The sequence below is a fragment of the Lactuca virosa genome, chromosome 7, assembly GCF_052849685.1.
Source record: "Lactuca virosa cultivar CGN04683 chromosome 7, Lactuca_virosa_CGN04683_v6, whole genome shotgun sequence".
In the NCBI taxonomy this organism is placed as follows: domain Eukaryota; kingdom Viridiplantae; phylum Streptophyta; class Magnoliopsida; order Asterales; family Asteraceae; genus Lactuca; species Lactuca virosa.
In genome coordinates this window covers 61,100,685-61,127,210 of record NC_136432.1, presented here as the reverse complement: position 1 = coordinate 61,127,210, position 26,526 = coordinate 61,100,685, and the positions used below count along the sequence as shown (strand labels likewise).

At 36.4% G+C, this 26,526-nt stretch overlaps 1 protein-coding gene and 2 non-coding genes across 6 annotated transcripts; 2 read left to right on the top strand and 1 right to left on the bottom strand.

Moving 5' to 3' along the window:
* Positions 1 to 4,045: 4,045 nt before the first annotated feature.
* LOC145127891 (uncharacterized) lies at positions 4,046 to 23,138 on the top strand. Of its 4 annotated transcripts, none has more exons than XR_013716508.1 (3): positions 4,046 to 4,202; positions 6,175 to 6,266; positions 21,693 to 23,138. XR_013716508.1 is itself a non-coding variant. In XM_079063023.1 (3 exons), the coding sequence occupies exons 1-3, from the start codon at positions 4,127 to 4,129 to the stop codon at positions 18,940 to 18,942; spliced, it is 1,461 nt and encodes a 486-aa protein (XP_078919149.1). In that variant the 5' UTR covers positions 4,046 to 4,126; the 3' UTR covers positions 18,943 to 19,067. The 4 variants fall into 4 exon arrangements, 2 of the variants coding, with proteins under 2 accessions (XP_078919149.1, XP_078919148.1); XR_013716509.1 differs by having other exon boundaries at positions 6,172 to 6,266; XM_079063023.1 differs by lacking the exon at positions 21,693 to 23,138 and adding an exon at positions 17,650 to 19,067.
* On the bottom strand, positions 8,690 to 8,796 carry LOC145127972 (small nucleolar RNA R71). The gene has a single exon (XR_013716575.1). It is a non-coding gene; the product is annotated as a small nucleolar RNA R71 (small nucleolar RNA).
* On the top strand, positions 17,330 to 17,436 carry LOC145128090 (small nucleolar RNA R71). Its single transcript, XR_013716692.1, has one exon. It is a non-coding gene; the product is annotated as a small nucleolar RNA R71 (small nucleolar RNA).
* Positions 23,139 to 26,526: the final 3,388 nt, after the last annotated feature.

Here is a 26,526-nt window from a genome sequence, read left to right as displayed (position 1 = left end):
TCTGATGAAGGCTGTTAAATGAGTTTAGTTATGTTCTTAGTGTTTTAACCTGTATTCCCCCCCTTAAAACTTAAGAAAAACATGAAAATATAGGGGTATGAACTCACCTTGTGTGTTCTTAGTGGATGGATGTTGAAGTAAAGAAGTGTTCTACTCAAGAACACTAAGAAGATGCCTTGAAGGTTCGAAGATCTAACATGAATGTGATGATATTTATGTAAGATATCCATGATTTGAGTAGGAAGAAGTGAAATAATCTTGTGGAGGATGATAATACTTACCAATAGTAGAAGAAAAGCTTGGAGAATGGCCTTGAATCTCGAAATTTAGAGAGAGAATTGAGAGAGAATGGTGTTTGTCTTTTGGAGGAAAAATGAGAGAAATGAGAGAATGGTGGGGAGAGATAAGAGTTTTCAGCCTTTGACCAAGAGTGTGGCTGGTCAAATGGTGGGGAAAGTACTCTTGAATGACCAGGTATGGTGGAAGGACAATGGCTGGTCCCTGGAGTGGGTATGGGGTGGTTGCTTGTGTCATACACTAAAGTAAAGTTAACACTCCACCTCAAATATTCACCCACTAGATTTTATTCTTAAATAAAGATTTCCATAAAAATATGTTTAAATTATGAATATTTAGGGTCTTATATGTTAAAATATGATTTTTGGAGAAAATCCCGCGTTGAAATCACGAAAAACGGGCTTAATACGTGAAAATGGTCAAAAACGGGGAAAAATAGGCGAAAATCCGAAGTTTGGGCCGGAGGTTCGGTTCCTGATGCTTAGAACCGAAAGTAGGTGGGAGCCGAGAGGAGGGTTCGGTCGCTGGAGAGGAACCGAAGGTGCGAAGAGAAGGAACAGAAGGCGATGCTCGATCTCGGTGGCTATCTGCGAGGTTCGGTCCAGGCTCGCATCTCGGAACCGAAGGTCAAGTCCTCGGACCGAAGGTCAGGTCCTCGGACCGAAGGTGAGAAGGAGAGCCGAAAGTCAGTCTCGGTTCAGCATGATCAGGGGACCGAAATAGACCGAGCACTCGGTCCATTTCGGTTGAGAGGGTTTCGGTTCTCAGGAGGTTCGGCTCTAAGAGGTTCGGCTCCTAAGAGGTTCGACTCCTTAGAGGAGTTTCGGTTCCTAAGAGGAGTTTCGGCTCCTTAAGGCTGTTTTTCGCGTAGACTTCCGTTTTCGAGCTGTTTTCGTCAAATTCGAGGGTCGGGATGCCCCGAGTGATTATAAACAGTTGAGAGAGATTTTGAGAGAGATTTGGGAGAGATTTGACATACTTGGAGAGATTTGGGAGAGATTTGACATACTTGGAGAGATTTGGCATACTTAGAGAGATTTGGGAGAGATTTGACATACTTGGAGAGATTTGGCATACTTAGAGAGATTTGAGAGAGATTTGACATACTTGGAGAGATTTGGCATACTTAGAGAGATTTGAGAGAGATTTGACATACTTGGAGAGATTTGGCATACTTAGAGAGATTTGGGAGATATTTGACATACTTGGAGAGATTTGGCATACTTAGAGAGATTTGGGAGAGATTTGACATACTTGGAGAGATTTCAGATAGGGAGAGATAGAGTGAAAGAGATTGGGAGAGATTTCTTTTGTGACCTTTTTGAGTGTTTGGCTTTGAAACGCAAGGTCCACAAACCCCGTTAAGCCATGATTAAGAGTCTTACACACCTCCGAAGGGTATGTAATAGTGTGTTATCGCTTTGCTACCTCACTTACCCCGATTAGGGTTCAAAAAATCTAAAAATTCAACTTTTCATGTGATGATTTCCTATTAAAATAGTGAGTTGTACAGTAATTACATAAGGTGAACCCTAGTATACAAGTGTTAGTAGGGTTGACCGGTTTGACTTGTTGACTTTATTTGACTTTGACTGGACCAAAATTTGACGGTTGTCACTGTGTGTGTGTGTGTGTGTGTGGGGGGGGGGGGGTGTCTCAAATAAAACCTTGCATTTTGGGTTTTTTTTTTCGGATTAAACCTTAAGTTTTGTTTTTGGCCGAAAAAACCTTACTTAATGACCACTTTTCTGATTTTTATTTATTTATCAGGTTTGTAGGTAAATAGTCACTCACATTCTTATATTAGAACGGCTAACGCACACACATTCACTATGCTACTCATAAATCTACATCTTTTGTGTTTCGTCTCTAGTAAGACTTGAACCCTCAATCTTTGGGTGAGGGACACCTTTACGTCAACTTTTTGATACCACTATGCTATAAGCATTTTTGGTATTTATATTTAGTATGATTGGATGCCACGATTGAGTAAAATATAAATGGTAATATAAACACCTTTATATTTCAACTAATATATGGACGGTAAAACCTGGTGTTGGAAAGTCGGAAGGAGAAGTGTTATAAGCTTTGAATGGAAGCCCCGGTCAACGACGACAGTAATTCTAATTGTCCTAAGGTAGCGAAATTCCTTGTTGCATAAGTAGCGACCTGAACGAATGGTGTAACGACCTCCCCTTTGTCTCCGACATGGACCCGATGAAATTGAATTCTTCGTGAAGCTTCCTCAGTTTGGGGGATTAATTGATGGGATACCCGAGAACCATAATCTTTCCTAGAAACAACTTCTACGACGATAGATAAGGGGTCGTTTTTGCTTGGTATCTGTGCCCCTACCCTATGTGTAAATAGTTATCAATGATTAAATTTAAATGTAGACACAAATTGCAACCGTTTGTGCTATATCTAATTATAACAAAATTATTGTGGAATAGAATCCAAGCTCACCAATCTTCTAGGAATTGTTTTACTTGTACATGTACAAACAACGATTATTAACTTATTAAACCAACGAGACAAAAATTGTAATTGTTTCCAACCCAAAAAAGTTGAAGGTAATTTCTAAGCTTCATTGTGGTCTATACATGTATTGATGTATAAACTAATGCGTTGTGATATACTGTTAAATACAACCATCTTTTACCCTACTAATATATAGTTAGAAAATTCATCATTTTTCTATTATCTTTTTTAGTATAAAAATATAGACTTCAAAATAAATATCAAAGTTATGTATAAAAAATAGTGTGTAATAAACTCTATGAACTGGGGAATGATATGTTTAGCCAATAAGCTCAAATAAGTTCATTTTAGATACATTTATTATTTTAAATTTTAAAAAAATCATTATATTTTTTATAATAATTACAAAAATCACAGCATTTTAGAAATTCGTATAATTGTTATATTTTGGATAACCATTAGTCCATCATAAAAATCATTATATTTTAATTTTAACACTATATCATCAAATACTGTCATATCATCATCTTATACATCATCTTATGTTATAAAAAACTGAAATGTCAACATGACACATCAACACGAAACCTGATTAACCGTTTAAATGGTTAAAATTATAACAAAATGATAATCAAAATGCAGAATTTATAAAAAAAGACTCGACATTAAAACCAAAATGTTATAAGTTAGTTTTATATATCAATCATGATTCTAATATTTTGTCTAAAAACAAACAACCTACTATAAATCTTCTTTATAAAAATAAATAGTTAACTCAAAAAATAATCAAATCTAATATAATAAATGAATAAATTTATTCTTTTATTGACAAGTGTTACAATATTAGAAATTCTCATTAATATTATATGTCACCTATCATGCCATATGTCAACCTATTAATTTTTTATTTCAAATTTTCCACTATAATTACATTAAATTAATAATTGATTTTTCATTTCAAATTTCAAATTTTAAATTGTACACTCTAATTACATTAAATTAATAACATTAAAATAAAAAATAAAATAAAATTAATATATATATATATATATATATATATATATATATATATATATATATATATATTATGAGGTGATATAATTAATGTATTTATTTAAATCAAAGATTACAGTTTTATATAACTAAAAAATATATTTAATTAATAATTTTCTTAAAATAATTTATTTGAAATAATTAATTAATAATTTTAAGTTTTTACTTAAAAGTTAATTAATTCAGTAGAAAATCTGTCGATTAAGGCATTAATGATAAAATGGGGTTGTGAGTTTTGACAAGAGAAGTCATTCCTCGTCGTATATCCTTCCGGCCACCGTAAAATCTCACTCAAATGGACTTGCAGGTATTGGCCGACGCTGCCGATGGTCTTTCCGCTATGGAAACTGTACCTGAAACTGTGCCTGAAGGTGAGTTCTGCGCTTCTTGTAGAATAATTTGAATTTGTACATTTTTTGAGTATCCATAAAGTATCTTTCTATCGAGAAGGTATTGTTCATTAATGCTTTCAAACGATTCAAACCCCTACCCCTGATACAGTAGCAATTTGAGCTGGCAAGCTGTTCAGTGACTAGAAACACCGTTAGGGTTGTTTAGCTGATGTTGAATCTCTGTCAATTTGTATTTTGTGATACGTCTATTCTAAAATCAAGAAGAATTAGATTCATTTCACACACTCACATTCACAATTTGAGTTTGTTACGACTTCCGATTTACATTTATGGGGTCGTTTGGATGTTTTTTTCTGAGTGAGTTCTTCAAAGTTGATTGAAGTCGGTTAAAGTTAGTAAATACATTTATGTCAATCAATCAGTTTTCTTATAGAAATATTTTCTCCAAATCTGACCCCAAGGAATAAGAAAACCAGCATCACAATTCATAATCAGTTTTTGTCAAGCACTTACAAATGAATAGGATTATTTTTTACCATATGTAACTAGAAAATAAGAATCTGAATAAGCTTTGTCAAAAACACAAAACTGATTATTGCAACTTCTATCTCACTGTCCCTTTTTTGTGGTTTATATGATCCAAACATTGAAGATCTAAAACATAGATATTCATCTAATGTTCTAGGGCTACATGCAAGGAATACCAACATACTTTCACTTATTTGTATTTTGTATTCTATAGCATCTTAATTATATTTCTTTCTATTACAACATTGTACCTCAAATTCATTTTTTCTTATCAAGGCATTGTACTTTGAAAAATTTACCCAATATTTGCATAATTTGCATTGTACATTCAAGTTATTATTATTTTTTCTTATTAAGCCATTATACATTGAAAAATCTACTAATTTAGGATGACATTGCTATAAATGGTGGATACTATAAAATAACATAAATAAATGAAATTGGGATGTTATAATAAACAAATCAATGAAAGTACACTGCTAGTTCTTGCATTTAAGTGTTTAACCCTTTGTTCTATTTGCTCCTATGAATTTATTTTTTGTTTGTATTTTGTAATACTTTGAATTTTAATAAATGTGACTGAAAAGTTATTTTGCACTACCTTTCTCATCTTTACGCCATGTATGCATGCAAGAATAACAGGTTGTAGGCATGAGCAAACGGACCGAACCGGCCGGACCCGGACCCGGCTTCGGCCAAAATCAAGAACCGAACCGCCCGGCGGTTCTACCGGTTTCGGGTCCGGGTCCGGTTTTTGCCGGGTTTTCGATTTTGGAACCGGTTTGATTTGACACGCTTTCTTGCGGAGCTTGTAACTCATTCAATTTTTAACCAAATCCAACGTTTTTATAGTCTAAACTTAACTACAAATCCTAATCTACATGTATGAAAAAGATTCAGGTAAAAAAAAGTTAAATTGAGTGAGTTATGCCCATTTGAACAACAAAGTCAGATTACATTTAATTGCTGAAACATAAAAAAAATTCTGATTTGACACCCTTCATTGCGGAGCTTGTAACTCATTCATTTTTTAACCAAATCAAACGTTTTTATAGTCTAAACTTAACTACAAATCATAATCTACATGTAGGAAAAAGATTCAGGTCAAAAAAAGTTAAATTGAGTGAGTTATGCAACTTTCAAAATTTGAGTGAGTTGTCCGGTCTGGTTCCTGGTTTTGGGCCAGTTCCAACAACCGGTTCTTACCGGGTCCCGATTCCAAAAATTTACGAAATTATAGTATCGGTCCCGGCCCGACCGGTTCCATCGGGTTCCGGTTCCGGTACCGGTTCCGGCCGGTTCCCCGGTCCATATGCTCATCCCTAACAGGTTGCAAACATCCTTTCTTTGTGCAAATAACATTTTTTGAATCCTTTTCATCAAAATTATAATTCAAGCTGCCTTATTTATGGATCGAATTATAATGTGTAGTTTGATTGTAATTGCCTTAATTGTTCAGCAGTTGGTTCTCCTGAAGAAGATTATGAAATTGCTGATGGTGACTCATTGGACTTAAGGACTTCACTCATTTCAGAGGTTGAGAAAACCAACTCGGTAAGCTCCTTATTTTGTCTATTGTGCATAGCCAATGTTTATCATTTAACTTTAAGCTTTCTTTATGGTTCATAGTTATTTATTGCTTGTTTTTAGATTATTTTTTAGTAAGACAAAATTGCAAAAATGGCCCCTGTGGTATGCATTTTTTCCGAGGTTTAGTCCAAACCTCGATTTTTTTTGGTTTCGTGGTCCTTTTGAGCTAGTTTCATTGAGTTTTTGGTCATTCCGAATATTGAAATGACTGTAATACCCTTGTGGTATTTATTTTCCATTTTTCTTTCATTTTTTTTAAATTTAATATTTATCTAATTTTTTAATAATTAAAAAATAGGAGGGACCAACCACCTCTCCCTCTCTCTCTCTCTCTCTCTCTCTCTCTCTCTCTCTCTCTCTCTCTCACCTAAAAACTCCATAGCACCAATAACACATACATACACACTCCAAGAACACATACATATACATTCCAAATTTTTTATGGTTCTTAAAAACACACAAACACATACACAAAAGAAACACACTCGTAAATGGGAAACAATTTCTGGAACTTAACAAACAAAATAATCAAAACCGAATCTGGAACACTAAAAAAAAACCTAGAAAGTGAATATGAGTGTGTGTGTGTGTGTTTGCATTTAAAAAAACAGAGGTAGGGATAAAACAAGAAACAAAGAGACAAACGCTTTGGATGTATTTATCCCCAAACGATACGGATGAAAACAAAACCCCACACAATCGGGTTTAAAGAAACAAAAACCCAAATTGTAAGTAATGACTAGTATCTAGATTTCTTGAAAATTCTTTTCAATTTCATTTGGGTATCTCTATATACAACTCATTAACCAATCGATTATGTAAAGAAAGAAATCACACGACCTAATTTACATGAATGTATACATTTCCTGAAAAAAAATGTTCATTACATCTGGGTGTCGTCATCTAAAGCCTCGCGAAACACAGAAGCTGTAAGAAAGAAGTCAAAGAAGAAGTTGGACTCACCAGTGGAGCTTGAAGTCGAAAACCCTTTTGTTGAACACTGGGAGACCGTTCAAGGTTCAGATAATTGAACCATCCAACTCACAATTCTCATAATTGTAGTAATTTTTTGCTATTAAATAAATTTTCTTCTTCCCGTTTATCAAAAACCTTCACCTCTGTCATCATCGTCAACTCACAAACTAACTTTTGTGAAAGATAGAAGTTCCGTGACATCTCTTCCTTCCAATGTATAGCCAGAAGCCGGCGTTTACACCAAATAAGCGCTCCTTGAATTATAGAACACCAAAACCATAGGTATCAGCACCCCTCGCCCTCGCCCTCGCCCACTGCCACCTCTACCTGATTATCGTGTTAAAAGTTATGGTGAAGCCGATTATTGATGATTCATTAAAGAATACAAAAGGAGACGATGAAGAATCAAATATGATAGGATTAGGTGGAAAAGAATCAAAATAAATATAATAAGGGTAATTTAGTCATTTCAGTTTTGGAAGGGACCAAATCTACGTACAAACATGGCGCCGTTGCCGGGGGAATGACTATTTTAGTTGTTAATTTAATTGCTTTAGTTTAATCGATCATTTTTATGGGGTAAAAATCTCAAAAAGTTAATTTTATGCAAAAAAAAAAAAAAAAAATTAAAATTTTATGAATATGCTGAACTCACTACGTGAGCATTCAATTCTTATGACGTGAGCACGGTGAATTTCACTATTTTTTTTTCGTTTTTACGTCTTTATTTGATTTACCACGAGGTGGCGATAATGGCGCCGTCGTGGTAATCAAATAGTAGGTTTTTCATTTCTAGTTTTAGTTCATTTTTACGTTTTAGTTTCGTTTTGGTTCAGTAGTATATGACCCGTGGATCGAGGACACCATTAACACCAACATTTGAAGATCTTGAGTCAGCTTTTCTTAAAAAGAAGCCGAAAAACAAGAGCAAGTTTGAGAGATTTGAGAGGACTCCTACCAAGAAAGAAGCTGGTTACGAACCCGAAACAGAATGTGAAAAAAAGAGCGAATCCGAATGTGAAGACGAGATGGCTAACATTGTCGACATGACTATGGAGGAATACAAGAAGAGAATTTGTGAGGACACTGGTTCCGGCCTAGTGCAACCCAAAATTCCCGTCACAACCAGTTTTGAGCTAAAAGGACACATCCTTTACGCGCTAAAAGATATTCCATTCTACGAGAAAGATAATGAAGATGCATATAAACACCTCGATGAAGTCAATGATATTGGCGACTATTTCAATATTCCAAACATTCCATGAGAGACGGTGTTGTTGAGAATGCTTTCGGTCACATTCAAAGGAGCGACTAAAGATTGGTTAAAGGCACTTCCACCGGGTGCAATTACCACATGGGCACAAATGCGTGAAGAGTTCATCCAACAATTTTGCCCACCATCAAAGGTTGCGAAACTCAAAAAGGCTATTGCAAATTTCGAGCAACAAGTGGGGGAATCATTGTATGAAGCATGGGAGAGATATAAGGGGTTATTAAGAAATTTTCCACAAAATGATCTCAACGAGCAACAAGAAGTTTCTATCTTTTACGATGGGGTAAACGTTACAACTAGGCAACTCTTTGATTCTCAAGGACCATTAACAAAGAAGAATCCCGCTAAAATTAAAGAGCCGATTGAAGAATTTTCCAAGCATTCAAGAGAATATCATAACCTTAAACAAGACATAGTAAAGGGAATCGAACATGGTGCTTCGGAAAGACATGGCGGCGGTCTTAGCAATGTTGAGTAACATGGATCGTAGAATGACAAAGATGAACCAATCCATACATGCAATACGTGTAGGTTGTGAAAATTGCAATGAGCCACATTTGACTAAGGATTGCCTTTTGGATGAAAATGGGAATAGAAAAGCCCAAGTTAGTTACTCAAGTGGAAATCAATTCGATGAAGATTGGAGGAAGCCAAAGAAATAATGGTTGTCATATGAAGAGTACAAGAAGCAAAAAGAAGAAAAATATCGGCAAACCGGACGAGGCTACTACCAAAAAGAATAACCACAACCCGAGAAGAAGGTGGATTTAAAGTCAATACTTAATAGGTTTCTGGAAGCTTCTGAAAAACGCCATGATGAAGCTGATGCTACCATTAGAAACCAACAAGCTTCCATCAAAGATATTCAGACTCAACTCGGGCATTTGACTACACTAGTTAACGAAAGATTGCCACCTAAAATTCCCGATCAAAAGATGCATCCCCATGTCATGGCCATATCCACTGTAGAAGACACCATTTCCGAGTTCTTGGAATCATTAGAAGAAAACACAAAGCAGCCCGAGTCAATGCCAATGCAAAATAAAATCGAAGAAAAAAATGGTGCTGAAACACTGTTCTCACGACATGAGGAACTAATCCTCACGACGTGGGATCAGTCTGGGCAGAAAAATTCTTCTTTTGTTAAAGCGTATCAACCTCCGTTACCTTTTCCTTCTCGAGCTAGAGTGCATTCATTGGAACAAGAACATAAAAAGTTTATGAATCAAGTCAAGGGTATTCCAATCAATACCCCATTTATTGAATCCTTAGCTAAAGTTCCCGAATATGCAAAATTCCTTCAAGATTTACTTGACACTCGCCAACAATTAGAGAAGACATCTAAGGTAGTTCTTAGTGAACAAAGTTCAATGGTGATTATGGAAGGAATACCAAAGAAAATGGTAGATCCCAGACGCCTTACACTACTTTGTGAGTTTGGAAATAAGACAAAAACATTCGTGTCAGCCGATTCTGGAGTAAGTATTAATTTGATGCTATATTCGTTTAACAAAAGCTTAACCTTCCAGAATTGAAGACCACAAGGATGACAATTCATATAACAAATCGTTCTGTGACGCATCGTCGAGCCATAATTGAAGATATATTAGTAAAAATTGGGAAATTTGTTTTTCCAATTGATTTTGTGGTGGTAGATATATAAGAGGATGATGATGTACCTATTATCCTTGGTTGACCTTTACTTAATACCGCACGAGCCTTGGTGGATGTTCGTGAATCAAAACTCACGTTGCGAGTGGGAAAAGAAGAAATAACATTCAGAGTAGAAGAAGGATTCGAAAAGGATAAGGCTCAAAACGAAGTGTTCTATATTGATGAAGATAATGAGCTTGAAGAGTTAGAAAAATTAATGGAAGAAGAAATTCATACAAGAAAACAAGTCAAGCGTACCAAGCCAAAAACATCACTTCCAATGGTCTTTGAGGTTTTCGCATTTAAAACACCGAAGTTGTAACGTCCCAAAAATAAGACCATAAAATTTTTCATTTTTAAATTAACAAAACATCAAACCATGCTATAGTTATGTAACGTCCCAAAAAAAAGACCCAAAAATTTCGTTTCTAATTTAATAAAATCGGTATTCCAAAATATCATCTATACAATCCCAATAAAATAAGTGTATCAAATATCATCTCAATCAGAGTAAATCATAGAATGCAGAAACATTTGGTGTGTGCTCTGCAATCATCTCGAGCTCCCTCATTTGAAAACCGAAGTACCTGAAACATAAATTGAAAACCGTAAGCACAAAGCTTAGTAAGTTTCCCTGAATACCACATATCATACATATCAACATATCCTGGGCCCCATCCGTCATCGGGCCCCACCTGACATCGGACCCCGTCCGGTATCGTGCCCCACCCGGCATCGAGCCCCGCTTGGTAGACAGATCTGTCAGTCATCAGGCTCCGCCCGATATACATATAAACATATAAACATATAAACACATAAACATAACACATGCTATAATCACAGAGATAAATAGCGTACATACCAGTCATCGGGCCCCGCCCGACATCGGGTCGTACCCGATGATGCGTCTGCAACAACTACACCTAATTTTACCTCCTAATCTACTAGCTATTCGACCCAGGGCAGTGTACCCCTTCGCAAATAGTATAGCACAAAAGTCGGGTATCGAACTCAGGAAACGGTTTTAATTAATTAATCTACTCACTATTAAATTAACCTAAAATTCTAGCAAAGTAAATTGGTTTATATCTAATTTTGCAAGTTTAGATAAACTTAAATTATCAACAACTAATTCAATCAATTATGGATAATTCTCGTTGGTTACCAATTAATATTTTAGCACTCCTGTTAGTTCGAATCCACTTTCCCTCATTATTTAGCTATTAATTATGGATAATTCTCGTTGGTTACCAATTAATATTTTATTTGCAATTCAAGTCAAAATTTACTAATGTTGAATTAATTCATGTAGATCTATGCATAGTCACACATAATTTAACACATAATCAATTATTAAATGGATTAGAGCTATGTAAGATTGATGAGGTAAACACAATATTATAATCACAATATATGTTTTCTAGCACAGCCAAAACTAATACTTTGATTACTTAACTAAGATTGGTTTGATCCTAGCTCTAGCAATTCAATGGTCACTAAATTACCATGTGTCAAGTTCATGCAATTCAATATTCACTAACTACACAGAACATGAGTTTAAGCAATCCTAAGTATCAAGTTCCAACATGCTAGGTATAAACAATCAAACACAAGCAAATAACCAACTAAAAGAATCCATAATCAAATTAATAGTTCATGAGTTCCAGCTTCCTAGCTAACAGGAGCAGCTAGATTTAGCTACTCATACTAACAAACAAACAATTATACTTCATAATAAAAAACATAGTACTGTACCAAATCAAAAAGTAAAGTATGTTCTTCTTCTTCCTCCTTGGTGTATTACCAAGTTTCTAGCCTCTAAACTTCTGAAAATCGTCTTCTGGAAACTCTCACCAATCCAGCCAACCTCCCAAAATCGTGGACATCAAGGATATATATATATATATATATATATATATATATATATATATATATATATATATATAACCCTACTCACGTCGTGAGCAAGGTATCTCACGTCGTGAGCTCGGTAGCAATCCGTATCCAACACGAATTCTTACTTCCGAATGTTTATCTTCTAGAATATCCATGCTCACGTCGTGAGCCTTCACTCCTCACGTCGTGAGGACGTTTTTTAGCTGAATTCTTGATCTTTTAAGCTTTTAACCTCCAAAGTTCCACTCTTGTCGCTTTTAGCCCTTTTTTCTTCAAGATGACTTCTTCTGGCTGCAAATTGTAATTTCATCTTATAAGTACCACTTATCTATGCAAATAACCAAAATATTAATCAAAATGTATTCAAATATTGCCTAAAAATATGTATAAATATGACAATATCAAATACCCCACACTTATCTTTTGCTTGCCCTCAAGCAAATCTAATTATTTTAAATTCAAACCTTCATCACTAGCATCACATAGAACAATCAATTTTAAACTCAGCCATTATACCAAGACCTCAATGCGCATATTTGTGTCTAAATTTCCTAATAACTTCCCAATCCTAAATACTCACAATCCTTATGAACATTCACCCCTTAGCTTATACGACACTCATTTCTGCAATCCTTTGAATCAATTCTCAGGAATCTTTCTTATCTCAATGTATTTTTGGTTAAGCTACCCAAGCATACATAATTTAGAAATTACAACTTTAGATACCACAATGGAGCTCTTGGAATTCTTTACTTCTTTGAATAATTGTTTTTTGATTTCTTTGAATTCACGACCTTTTTGTTTGATTTTTGGTATCTTCAATTTTTGATTCTTCAGAATTTTTGATCTTTTGATCTTCATACTTGATAGCTCCAAAATTCTTCAACTTTTCAGTAATTTATCTTTTTTTTTTTTTTTTTTTTTTTTTTTTTTTTTTTTTTGTAATTTCTCACTTTTTCCGCTTAAATCCTACATGCTTAAGCAAGGGAGCTTAACTTCAAGCTTTATTAGTTAGAGATATTAGTCTAAGTGCAATGACTACAAAAGCTCTCCTGGATAGATTTCAAGTTTAGGCTGCAAAACATATTATGCCATATAAACTACCAGATTACCTTTCATATTTAATGACTTTTCACTAGAACTTGGGAAGCCACAAATATACTATAACATATGTTAGCTCAGCTAAACATTTAAGTTCTCATCGGATCATCCCACATAACACTAGCAACTTAAGTTTAAACCATTATTATTAGATTCAATTTTTAGATTATTATTCCAAATCTATGTCTAAAATGTTTTAAATTTCCTAGCAATTTACTTTTTCGACCCCTACCCCACATTTATTACATACAATGCCCTCATTGAATGCATAAAATAATTTAAAAACAATAAAAGGGAGAAAAAGGAACAGACTCCCCTGGGGTAGCAGTGGCGAGATCGAGTTCTAAACGTGTGGATAACTTGTACATCTTGATTATGGACTTCTTCTAATATGGAACTTGGATCTTCAATAAGTGAGATATGTGAATGTGCCGACAAAAATTTGCAACCGAGACTTCAATCTTCAATAGATGTGGTGTAGAAAAATCTTCAAAGTATAATAGGACAATGTGGGAAAGCGTACGCCACATTGCATGGTCGAAAAAATGAGTCATTAGCAGCTTCATAATATTTCCAATAAGGGCAATAGTGACCCATAAAAGAAAAATGCAATAAAGGTCCTCTTAGTCTGCAGTCTAAATCAGTCATGGCAGGAACGAAATCAGACTTTAATTACTGCTGGGGTTTACTAATAAGTCGATTCTAAGTACATTTAAGCAACATGCAGCAGGGAAATCACATATTTAGGGGCATCTATTTCGACATTCAACCACATTATAAACCCTAACTCTAATATTTAAGAAATTACTAGAAATTAGAGGAAGAAAACTTACCAATAGTGGAGAATGAACACAATTAAGAGACAAAAGAGGCTATTCTCGGCAAAATTGAAGTGGTGGCTTGAGTTGTTCCGTTCGTGTGCGATAGGTTGAGTGGAAAGTGTGGTCCAAGAATGAGGGCACAAATCTGGTCCCCCCCGTATTATACTAAAGCTCACGTCGTGAGCGTCAGGGCTTACGTCGTGAGGTCGCTACCGGGCTAAAAATAAACGGACTAATTAAAAATACCACAAGGTGGGCTTTTGGGCCACAAGATGGTGTCGAGATTTTTCATATAAAATGTCCATTTTACTATAAAAACTTTAATTTATGTCACCACTTAACTTTAAAGGACCCCACACTTGATTTTTACCATGTTTAAAATAATTAAGATGATTAGATGATAGATTATCCTAAAAATCAACTAAGAATGCAAAAACTAAACTAAATGCAAAAACGAAAAGAAATCGCAAACCAAGCTCGGGTTGCCTCCCGAGAAGCGCTGCTTTTTATTGGAGTCATGAGCGGGACTCCGTGCCGCCTCACGTTGAATTTGTCGGAGTCTCCATCACCAATTGTACTTTCTGCTCCTTCCACCGTATTTTGTAAGCTTGAACTTGTCTAAGGTGCTATTTGTTTTTCCAAAGCAAAAATTCAAAAAGTCCGCGGACCACCTCTGCAAACCTCTGTAGCAGAAGAGGTGGACCAAACGGCTGCAGGCTGTAATAAGAAGCGTGTTTGTTTTTGTTAACATCTGCAAACTGCTGCAGACATTAAAAATTTAAAATAAACTAATTTAAAAAACAACATTAAAATGAATTAACTTATGTAAATCAAATAGGAGAAAACAGTTAAAGGGATATAAATTTAATGTATTAAATGTTAAAGGGATGAAAATAGAATATAGTATATAAGTAAAGGACCATAAACGTAATATTAAATATACTTCATGGACACTTATTTAAAAAACAACACACATCGTTGTTAGATTTTTGGAAAAAAAAGGGCCGATTGTTTTTTGGGATTGGATTTTTTTTAGGTTTAGGTTTGAAGGGGTGGGAAGAGGTGGGAAGAGGTACAACAAGTGCTTCACCAAGAAGTACACGGGCAGAGGTTTTAAGCCCCGAAGACTTCCGAAAAACAAACTGCTGCGGGACAAAAAGTGTTGCGTGTGTGCTGCGCCGCGCAACAATAAGAGTTTTGAAGAAGTTTTTTTAAGAAAAACAAACAGTACCTAAGATATGCCTTTTTAGAGTTTTCTTTCTTACCCTTCTCATTATTGTCTTCAAGCTTTCGTTTAACTCCTTTATTCCCTACTAATTTATGTCCTTCTTTTCCTTCATCCTTGAGCTCTAAATGTATATCATTCTTATCCACAATTGAACATTTTGAAGAAATTTCTTCCTCATCACTGGATACTAAGTCTTCTTCATCTTCCTCGTTCACCCAAGAAGTTGAAGTTTTATAAGCAATTACTTCAAAAACCATAGGAATTGCATCGTGGCTTTGTGCTTTCCACTTGTTGAATTTCTTCTTCCATAAGCTTTTCCAATTCTTCAAGTTCATTATCTTCATCTATGTTGAATACTTCACCTTGAACTTTATTGCCTTGAAAACCATCTTCTATTCCAAAAGTAGCTTCATCATCTCCAACTTTCAAAGTAAGTTTGGACTCGCGAATGTCCACCAAGGCTCTACAGTGTTTAACAACGAGCGACCAAAAATGATTGGGACATTGGTATCTTCCTTCATATCTATAACGACAAAGTCAATTGGAAAAACAAATTTTCCAATTTTTACCAAAATACCTTCCAGAATACCCCTAGGATGTGTCACTGAACGATTGGCCATGTGAATTGTCATTCTTGTAGCCTTCAAATCCGGAAGATTTAGCTTTTGATAGAACGAGTAAGGCATTAGATTTATGCTAGCTCCAGAATCAACTAAAGCATAAGTCTTCAAATTATTCCCAAACTCACATGGAAGAGTGAGGCGTCCAGGATCTCCCATCTTCTTTGGTAACTCTCCCATAATCACTTTAGAACTCTGCTCACTAAGAATTACCTTGGAATTCTTCTCTAGCTGATGGCGAGTATCGATTAAGTCTTGTAAAAACTTGGCATATTCAGGAACTTTAGATAATGAATCAATGAAAGGAGTATTTATTGGAATACCCTTCACTTGTTGCATAAACTTCAAATGCTCCTGCTCCAGTGGATGGATCTTAGCTCGGGATGGAAACGAAAGTGGTGGACGATAAGCTTGTACATTGGCTGAATTTTTCTAATCATACCCTGCCCACGTCGTGAGTTCGAAGTTTCAGCAACTTCATTTTCTTCAAGTTTAGACCTTTTTGGCTTTGTTCCGGTCTGATGCGGATCGACTTCAAGTGCTTCAAGGAACTCAGAAATGGTATCGTCTTCAGTTTCTATTACCATTACGTGTGATTGAGGCTTTTTCTCGGGAATTTGTGGAGATAATTTCTCATTAACCAAAGTGGTTAGTTGACCAAGTTGGGCTTCGATATTTTTAATTGACGCTTGCTGATTCCTTAGCAATGCTTGTTGGTCCCTTATAGCATGGACTCAAGATCAACTTTTTTTTTCGGGAGGTGATTGTTCTTTTTGGTAGAAGCCTCGGTCAGTCTGCCTATATTTTTCTTCTTTCTGCTTCTTATATTCTTAATATGGTAACCGCTCCTTCTTTGGTTTCCTCCAATTTTCGTCATACTTATCTCCACTCTAGTAAACCATTTGAACCTTCTTGTTTCCATTATCATCCAAGTGGCAATCCTTTGTTAAGTGCGGACCATTTCACATTTCACAACCAACTCTAATAGCATGAATGGACTGGTCCATCTTTGTCATTCTCCAGTCCATAGTATTTAGCATGGCTAGAACAGCAACCATGTCTTCAGAAGTTCCACTACCAGTTCCTTTTACTCCATCATGTCTTGGATTATGGTACTCACGAGAATGCTTCGAGAACTCTTCAATTAACCCCTTAATTTCAGCCGAATTTTTCTTTGTAAGTGGTTCTTGAGAATCAAGGAGTCCATCTTTGTCATTCTCCAGTCCATAGTATTTAGCATGGCTAGAACAGCAACCATGTCTTCAGAAGTTCCACTACCAGTTCCTTTTACTCCATCATGTCTTGGATTATGGTACTCACGAGAATGCTTCGAGAACTCTTCAATTAACCCCTTAATTTCAGCCGAATTTTTCTTTGTAAGTGGTTCTTGAGAATCAAGGAGTTGCCTCGTCATGACATTCACCCCGTCATACAAGATAGACACTTCTTGTTGTATGTTAAGATCATTTTGAGGGAAGTTTCTTAGTAACCCTTTATATTGCTCCCATGCCTCATAAAGCGACTCACCCGGTTGTTGCTCAAAATTGGCTATTGCCTTCTCGAGTTTAGATATCTTTGATGTGTTTGAAACAACTACACCTAATTTTACCTCCTAATCTACTAGCTATTTATAGTCCGATTTCGTTCCTGCCATGACCGATTTAGACTGCAGACTACGAACTCACGACGTGAGTCCTGTGTATTTGGCCTTTCTGTTTTGCTGATTTGCCTAATGCTTTGAGTATTTTGTTGGGTGTTTCTTGTTTATTTGTTTTTACAGAAAATGGCTTCCAGGAGGTCTAATGAGCAATTTCAAGGGCATGTGTCTACCCGCCACCCGTTGTACCAACTTCCCGTGGACATGCCTGCAAATGTGGTCACCAATTTCACCAACAAGTTGGGATGGCTTCACAACAGAGAATTTGCCATATCCCCGAGAATTGACTGGGTGCGGTTGGGGGAGATTGGGTTAATGGAAAGGATGGCTCCATTTTTGACAAAGAATTTTTCTATGGATGGTTTTGCCTTCACCTGTAACGGGTGGAGGAATTTGTTTGCCATTAGTGAGCCAGTTTTCCAAGAGCTTTGTGTTGAGTTCTTCGCATCCGTTTCTTTTGAAGAGGCCACTGTCGATCCATCTTACTCGAGGGCCTTGGTTTTTCGCCTCGGTGGCAAGTTCAGGGAATGCAGCCTTGCTGAATTTGCATGGCGAATGGGTATTTATGAGGAGCATGAGACACGGTCACCGGTTTTCAAACTTTTCTTAAGATCTGCGGCCCGAGAATATTTGCCGGGTGCATCTGGGTATGACTTTTGGGGAACGATTGCCAATGGAGCATTTCACTCGGGTGTTTCACAGGAGAGTCATATTAGATCCCCGATTCATCGACTACTTCACCGGTTAATTACTTTCTCTATCAACCACAAGAGGCATGGGGACAAAGTTACGAGTTTGAACTTATTTTTCCTATGGAGCATTGTCACAATGGATGTCTTTTGCAACATCCCGTATCGTTTGGCTAACTACTTAGGTAGCAAGGCCGCCATTTCTCGAGCCGGTAGCCCTATTAATGGGGGCCATTTTATCACCCGCCTGGCTAGATCCTATGGCCTTATTACGCCACGCTTGACGAGGACGTTGACACGCAAACCAGGAGATGACCTCTCTATGGGATATTTGGAGTCCATGCGTGTGGTAGTCAACATGGGTTCACATTGGAGCATACCTATTGATGACGATACGGAGCCACGTGATCAACCCGAACATCAGCCGCGGCAGCGAGGGAGAAGGAATGTGAGAGGAAGAGGAGAGAGAGGACAGCCGGTGCATCATAATGCACCCATGGGAGGTGCCATTTTTGGAGGAGTTATGCCAGGTTATTTTGATCAATTATCTTTGAGTGTTAATTGGATCGGGGGAACAGTGGAAAACTTGGTTAGACACTTGAATGTTGAGCAACCACCTCACTTGGGAGATCATTATCCCATATGTCCTACGTGGAGTGAATATCAAAACCGGGGTGGAGATGGAGCCGTAACTAGCGGAGCACATGACGAGGAAAATGATGATTAGTTTTATCCTTTAATTTTATTTTATTTTTAGTTTATTTTTAGTGTGTTTGTTTTGATTTGGTTGTGTAACGATATTTTGAGATTGTTATGTTTCTTTTTCACTTCCTTTGGTTGTTATTTTCAGAATTTTGTGAGAGGAAACGCGGGAAGGATTATTAGAGATATGAGTGTGTATTCATGTTTAGCCGGATATTTAGAGTCAAGAGTCGAGACCCACAATCTTAGATAAGTGTGGGGTTGATCGAGAGAGAAGCAAGTTAGAGAAGAGTCACGAAATATAGAGTTTAAGAAAGGTCTTAATCTATTAAGACACAAATTGAAAGAAGAATTGAAGAAACTGCTTTCTGTGCGCCCAGTTCTCATGACATGAGCACTTATTCCTCACGTCGTGAGTCCGTTATCAATGACTTTCAGAATTCGATTTTAATCGACCTCACATCGTGATCCCTAAAATTCACGTCGTGAGTCCATAATTTCATCAATATAGAAGACCTTTATTGCATATTTCTTTTATGGGTCAACATTGCCCTTATTGAAAAAATCATGAAGTTGCTTATCACTTGTTTTCTCGACCATGCAATGTGGCGTAAGCTTTCCCACATTGATTTCGTATGCTTTGAAGATTTTTCTACACCACATCTGTTGAAGGTTGAAGTTTCGGTTTCCAATTTTTGTCGGCACATTCACATATCTCACTTATTGAAATTCCAAGTTCCATATTTAAGAAGTCCATAATCAAGATGTACAAGTCATCCACACGTTAGAATTCGATCTCGACACTACTGTCCCAGGGGAGTCTGTTCCTTTTTCTCCCTTTTATTGTTTTTAAATTATTTTATGCATACAATGAAGGCATTGTATGTAATAAGTGTGGGTAGGGGGTCGAAAAAGTAAATTGTTAGAAAATTTAAAAATTTAAAATTTTTTAGACATAGAACTCAGGGCAATGTACCCTTTCACAAATAGTATAGCACAAAAGTCGGGTATCGAACTCAGGGAACGGTTTTAATTAATTAATCTACTCACTATTAAATTAATCTAAAGTTCTAGCAAAGTAAATTGGTTTATATCTAATTTTGCAAATTTAGATAAAATTAAATTATCAACAACTAATTCAATCAATTATGAAAAGTACTCCTGTTAGTTCGAATCCACTTTCCCTCATTATTTAGCTATTAATTATGGATAATTCTCGTTGGTTACCAATTAATATTTTATTAGTAATTCAAGTCCAAATTTACTAACACATAATTTAGCACATAATCAATTATTAAATGGATTGAAGCTATGTAAGATTGATTAGGTAAACACAATATTATAACCACAATATATGTTCTCTACCACAACCAAAACTAATACTTTAATTACTTAACTAAGATTGGTTTGATCCTAGCGCTAGCAATTCAATGGTCACTAAATTACTATGTGTCAAGTTCATGCAATTCAATATTTACTAACTACACAGAACATGAGTTTAAGCAATCCTAAGCATCAAGTTCTAACATGCTAGGTATAAACAATCAAACACAAGCAAATAACCAACTAAAAGAATCCATAATCAAATTACTAGTTCATGAGTTCCAGCTTCATCTAGCTAACAGGAGCAGCTAGATTTAGCTACTCATACTAACAAACAAACAATTATACATCATAATAAAAAAACATAGTAATGTACCAAATTAAAAAGTAAAGTATGTTCTTCTTCTTCCTCCTTGGTGTATTACCAAGTTTCTAGCCTCTAAACTTCTGAAAATCGTCTTCTAGAAACTCTCTCCAATCCAGCCAACCTCCCAAAATCGTGGAGATCAAGGATATATATATTTTTCCGAAATAACCCTACTCACGTCGTGAGCAAGGTATCTCAAGTCGTGAGCTCGGTAGCAATCTGTATCCAACACGAATTCTTACTTCCGGATGTTTATCTTCTAGAATATCCATGCTCACGTCGTGAGCCTTCACTCCTCACGTCGTGAGGACGTTTTTTAGCTGAATTCTTCATATTTTAAGCTTTTAATCTCCAAAGTTCCACTCTTGTCGCTTTTAGCCCTTTTTTCTTCAAGATGACTTCTTCTGGCTGCAAATTGTAATTTCATCTTATAAGTATCACTTATCTATGCAAATAACCAAAATATTAATCAAAATGTATTCAAATATTGCCTAAAAATATGTATAAATATGGCAATATCACCCGATAATCATAAAAACACATACATATAACTAGCATACAATATACTCATCAGGCCCCGCTTGGCATCGGGCCTCTCCCGACATTGAGCCTCGCTCGGTAAACATAAAACACATAACACATGCAAGAGTCATGCAGACAACTAACATACTAAGCATAACAATCCATGAGTTTGGGCCTCGCCCGACATCGAGGCTCGCTCGGTAAATAGAAATCTAGGGTTCTTACATATTCCAATTTGGGGTCAATTTCACATGAGTTTGGTGCTCAATTATGCCTTATTAGAATGATTTGTGTTGATTGTTCATGCAATTTGTGTTGAATAATACTAGACTAGACTGATTAAGACCCCTTCTTGACTGATTTCGAACTACACCCTTCTTAAATGATTTCAAACCTGCGTAACCTTTTGACTGATCTCGGCCTAGACAAAAGTCAAACAGGGAATCGATTAGAGCAACTGGACGTACGCCCAACGTACGCTGGACGTATGCCTATCGTAGTTTCCGTGCCCAGCTCCAAATTTTTGTGTTAAAATCTGTTAATGTTGTGCTTATTTTTTGCAGATTATGGCTTGAAGAATTCAAAGGAGAAACCAACCAGATGACATAACCGACCATCGTTTCTTGCAATTCCCACAAAGTCTTAACAATGAAACCCGTGGCAAATATTTGAATAACTTAAGTTTACTGCTTACCAAAGAGATTGACATCGCACCTTCATTCGACTGGGGATTGGCATCCCGGACTGGACTGGACGAACTGATCCAGAATTTTTTGCAATACACCTACTTGGACGCGAGTGGTGTGTCATTGTTTGTATGCCGAGGTTGGGAAAGACTGTTCAGGATTGAGGAACCTGTTTATCGGGAATTTTTGTTGGAGTTATATTCTACAGTTTCCTATGACCCTAGGAAGACCCCCGATGACAGGACAACTTTTTCCTTTCGACTTGGTGGTATGAGTAGGGAATGCAGCGCGATTGAGCTTGCCGTTAGAGTGGGGATATATACTAAGGATGAGACGAGTAGTGTCCACTTCCCGACATTCCTTGCTGATTGTGTTACAAAATGGCCAAATGATTACAACGAAAATTCTTTTTGGGCTGAGATTACTGGGGGAGTTTACATACCATCCACTGCTCGGGGAAAGATGATTCGGTCCACTACTTACAGATTATTGCATCGTTTGATTTCTCTGTCTCTCACGCATCATAAAAATAGTGAGAGAGTGCCTTCTACGGATTTGTTTTTCCTGTGGACCCTTATTACACCAGGGAGGCACCTGAACCTCCTAATTGCATTAGCTGCTTACATGGGGAGGAGGGCCAGGGGGCTTCGCGAGGATAGCCCAATTTGTGGTGGGCACTTCATCACGCGTTTAGCTCGATCATATCAATTATTGACGAGGGAGATTACGAGATCTATGGTGTTCTATGATATGAGGACGATGAGTTTACAGTTGATGGAGTCGATGCGAGTACTTCAGCGTGGTGAGGATGGTATTATCCGGATACGGCCAGATGACGTGGCCACTGAGGAGGGTGTAGTTGAGCCAGCACCTGAGAGACCGGGGAGGCGTAGACCTGCTCCTCGAGGAGTGCAGCAGGGACCTGAGCCAAAGATAGATATACGTTACCTTGCTCAGCGCATGGACGAGGGCTTTCAGCGCATGGACGAGATATTTCAGCACATGGACGAGCGCTTTGATATAGTGGAGGGTAGACAGCAGTGGTTTGGGGATGCGATGACTGCATTCTTTGCCCATCACGGTTTTCATTACCCGACCCCTTTTCCTCCAACATACCAGCAGCGACATGATGGAGCAGGCACATCGGGGACACATGAGCATGACGACGGGGATGATGAGTGACCTAGTTATCCTTTTTATGTTATTTTATTTTTGGTTTATTAGACTTAGTTTTAATTCTTAGTTTTATTTTTATTTTGGTATGTATTTAGTTTAAATTAGGATGTTTTATTTATTTTTGGTTTATGTAATTTTGTTTTCCGAGTTGATGCTCTTTGATTGTTTTAGATCTTTGTAGAATTTTCGCCCTTAGAAAGCTGGCAGTAAGTTCAGCCGCTAGGATCGACTATTGTTTTATCACGAGAGAGAAAGCCGTGTGAGAGTTTGAAGTTTATAGTCAAGACCCACGACTTCTAATAAGTGTGGGGTGCGCGTCGATATTGTAAGAGTTTTTTATTTAGAATAGTGGCGTTTCTACAATACATTGATTCCTATGGTATGGATAAGTTGTTCCCACACCATGAAGTTTTATTTTGACGCGAAGCAGAAGTATCATCCCGGCTGCCACTACATGGTTGACACTTTCCTATGTCGTATGGGAGTTTTTCATCGCAAGAGGAGGCTGTCATTCTCGATACCACGACGTGGCCACCAATTACCACGTCGTGGCCATGCTATTATTCGCAATATAAATTTTTCCTCACTTGACGACACGACGTGGTCGACACTCTTCCACGTCGTGCACACTACACTTTGCATTAGTTTGCAATTCTTTGCACCACATTTCAGAAGTCGGTGTTCTTGATTTTATTTTCCGGCAAATTCAGAACCAGCAGTTCCAGTTTCCATTCTTCCAGCACATTTATGGAGCAACTTTTATCAACCCTATTTGATCTCGCCACCACTACACTAAGGGAGTCTGTTCCCTTTTCTCCTTTTTTTACTGTTTTTATGTGCTTAATTATTTTAATGCATACAATGAGGGCATTGTATGAAATAAGTGTGGGGTAGGGGTCGAAAAAAGGAATTTTAAAGGGATTTAAATTGGAAAATTAAAATTGCTAGATTAGGAAAATTTAAAAATTTATAAACTTGAAATAATAGTTTAATTTAGGAAAATATAGTAATAATTAAAAAAAATTGCTAATATTGTATGGGATGATCTCATGAGAACCCAAATTTTACCCGAGCCAACACATGTTATGGTGTATATGTGGCTTCCCATTTTCTAGTGAAAAGTCATGAGATATGAAAGGTAATTTGGTAGTTTATATTGCATAATACGTTTTGCAGCCTAAACCTGAAATCTATCCAGGAGAGCTTATGTAGTCATTGCACTTAGACTAATACTTTAACCAATAAAGGTTGAAGTTAAGCTCCTTGCTTAAGCATGTAGGATTTGAGCGAAAAAAGTGAGATATACATGTAAAAAAAGAGAGAAATTACCAAAAAGTGAAAGAATTTTGGAGCAGTCAAAATATGAAATTCAAAGATCAAAATTCTAAAGAAATCCAAAAAGTTGAAGATACCAAAAATCAATCAAAGAAGGTGGTGAATTCACAGAAATGAAATATCAAATATTCAAAGAAGTGAAGAATTCAAAGAGCTCCATTGTGGTATCAAAGTTGTAATTTTTCTAGAATTTATGTATGCTTGGTTGTTTAACCAAAAATATTTTGAGGTTAAGAAAAATTTCTGAGCATTGATTCGGAGGGTTGCAAAAATGAGTGTCGTGTAAACTAAAGGGTGAAGCTTCATAAGAATTGTGAGTATTTAGGAGTGAGAAGTTTTTAGGAATTATAGACACAAATACATGCATTGCGGTCTTGGGATAATGGCTGGGTTTAAAATGGTTTGTTTTATGCAATATTGGTAAATTAAAAATCAGTTTGCTTCGGGGCAAGCAAAGGGTAAGTGTGGGGTATTTTGATATGTGTATTATATATATATATATATATATATATATATATATATATCTTAATATTTTAGCATTTATTATTATTATTTAGAACTAAAAGGTACTTATAACGCTTAAATTTATATTTTATAGGAATAATGTTGCTAGAGCGGAAAAGAAGTAAAAGGAGACGGAAGTTGGGCTTAAAAGGCAAAAAGGATGAAGATGGCTGAAGGCAGCCCACTACGCCCAACATAGTGGGGCTTACGCCCCGCGTAATGCCAAGATGAAGACTACGCCCAACGTAGATAACATTACGCCCAACGTACTGGGTTGGTGTTCGGAATTCCTAATCGCGATGAGTTTCTTTTTACGCCCCGCGTACACCGACTTACGCCCAGCGTACGTAAGTCGGTTCCAAAATTTATAAGATTTTTGGCCAACCATAAGGGAGAACTCGATTACCATCGATCGTTAGTCAAGTAACTTATATTTTGCCGTTTTGAGGGTCTAGAAAGCGGCCAGAAGGTCGTTGAGGTGACAGGAGCGAAGATCTAAGGGATTAAAGAGCGGAATCATGTCGGTAATCATGTGGTTTGTTATCGTGACCATGTTTAGCATTCAATTGTGATGCCACTATGTGTTTACTTTCTGATTTAGGTGTAAAAACCTTTTACTGTGTGTTTATGATTGAATGAACCTTGAATTTACGGTTTAATTGCTATTTGGATTATTTAGTCTTATCTAATTTATTTTGCCAAGTTTGATTGTAGATCCATATGTGTTAGAGATCGTTACTTTGTTCCATATTGTTGAATTAATATAGTTTAGATGTCCATCTGACTGTGATAATTTGAATCATAGTTGTCCAGTGACCATTGGTGATTATGACTAGTGTTTTGACTAAAGCCTAGGGTTAGGAAATAAATTAATGAACTTTAATGTGTGTGCATGAGTAGAATGACCATTCTCTGCATGATTTAACTCCTATGACCATTAGGGTTAAATAAGATCAAATCTTGCTTAATACGAACCAAATATTGATTTGCATGATTGTTTGTTCACTTGATCAATGAACTAATAGTTGTGTTGAAATCAAAGGATTAGTAGTCGTGACCATGACACTAGTCATACTAGGAATCGGTGAATAATGAATAAATATCCATTATATCGATAGTTAACCATTAATTTGAGATGTAATTTATCTAAACCGAAGTACCTAAAGAGATTTGTCTTCCAGTCAGTTTATTGATATTTGATGTTAAGTGGTATTTGAGTATTTAATAAAACATTTCTTTATTGGTTTCGTGAGTTTTATGTAACCTATAATCACAAACTCCAAATTAATTCACCACCGTTCCCCTAGTGTTCGACACCTATTCTAACCACAGCTATACTATTACATGATTAGGTTAACTGCCTAGTGTGTATGTTAGTCTGGTTGTGATAAATTCAGTTTTAAAAATTTAAAACTTGATCAATATATATATATATATATATATATATATATATATATATATATATATATATATATATATATATCACACATCAATACCCTAACTTCACAAGTGAACCGACCCAACCCATCCGACTCAATCAAATCATAGACATCCCAATCATTTCTACCCCGAACGTTGCTGATGCTGAAATTCCTTATTTAGTTACAAAACAAATCCTGATCCAAAACTGAAACCATCCTTTAACCCTGAACCCTTCCACTGATACCCTTGGCATACAAATGCCCTTTTTCATATC

Excerpts from the sequence above, each read along its gene's own strand:
- LOC145127891 (XM_079063022.1), top strand. The coding sequence starts at position 4,127 with ATGGACTTGCAGGTATTGGCCGACGCTGCCGATGGTCTTTCCGCTATG. Across the intron at positions 4,203-6,171 it reads ACCTGAAACTGTGCCTGAAG|CAGTTGGTTCTCCTGAAGAA; the intron begins GTGAGTTCTGCG and ends TTAATTGTTCAG. Across the intron at positions 6,267-17,649 it reads AGGTTGAGAAAACCAACTCG|AAAATGGCTTCCAGGAGGTC; the intron begins GTAAGCTCCTTA and ends TTGTTTTTACAG.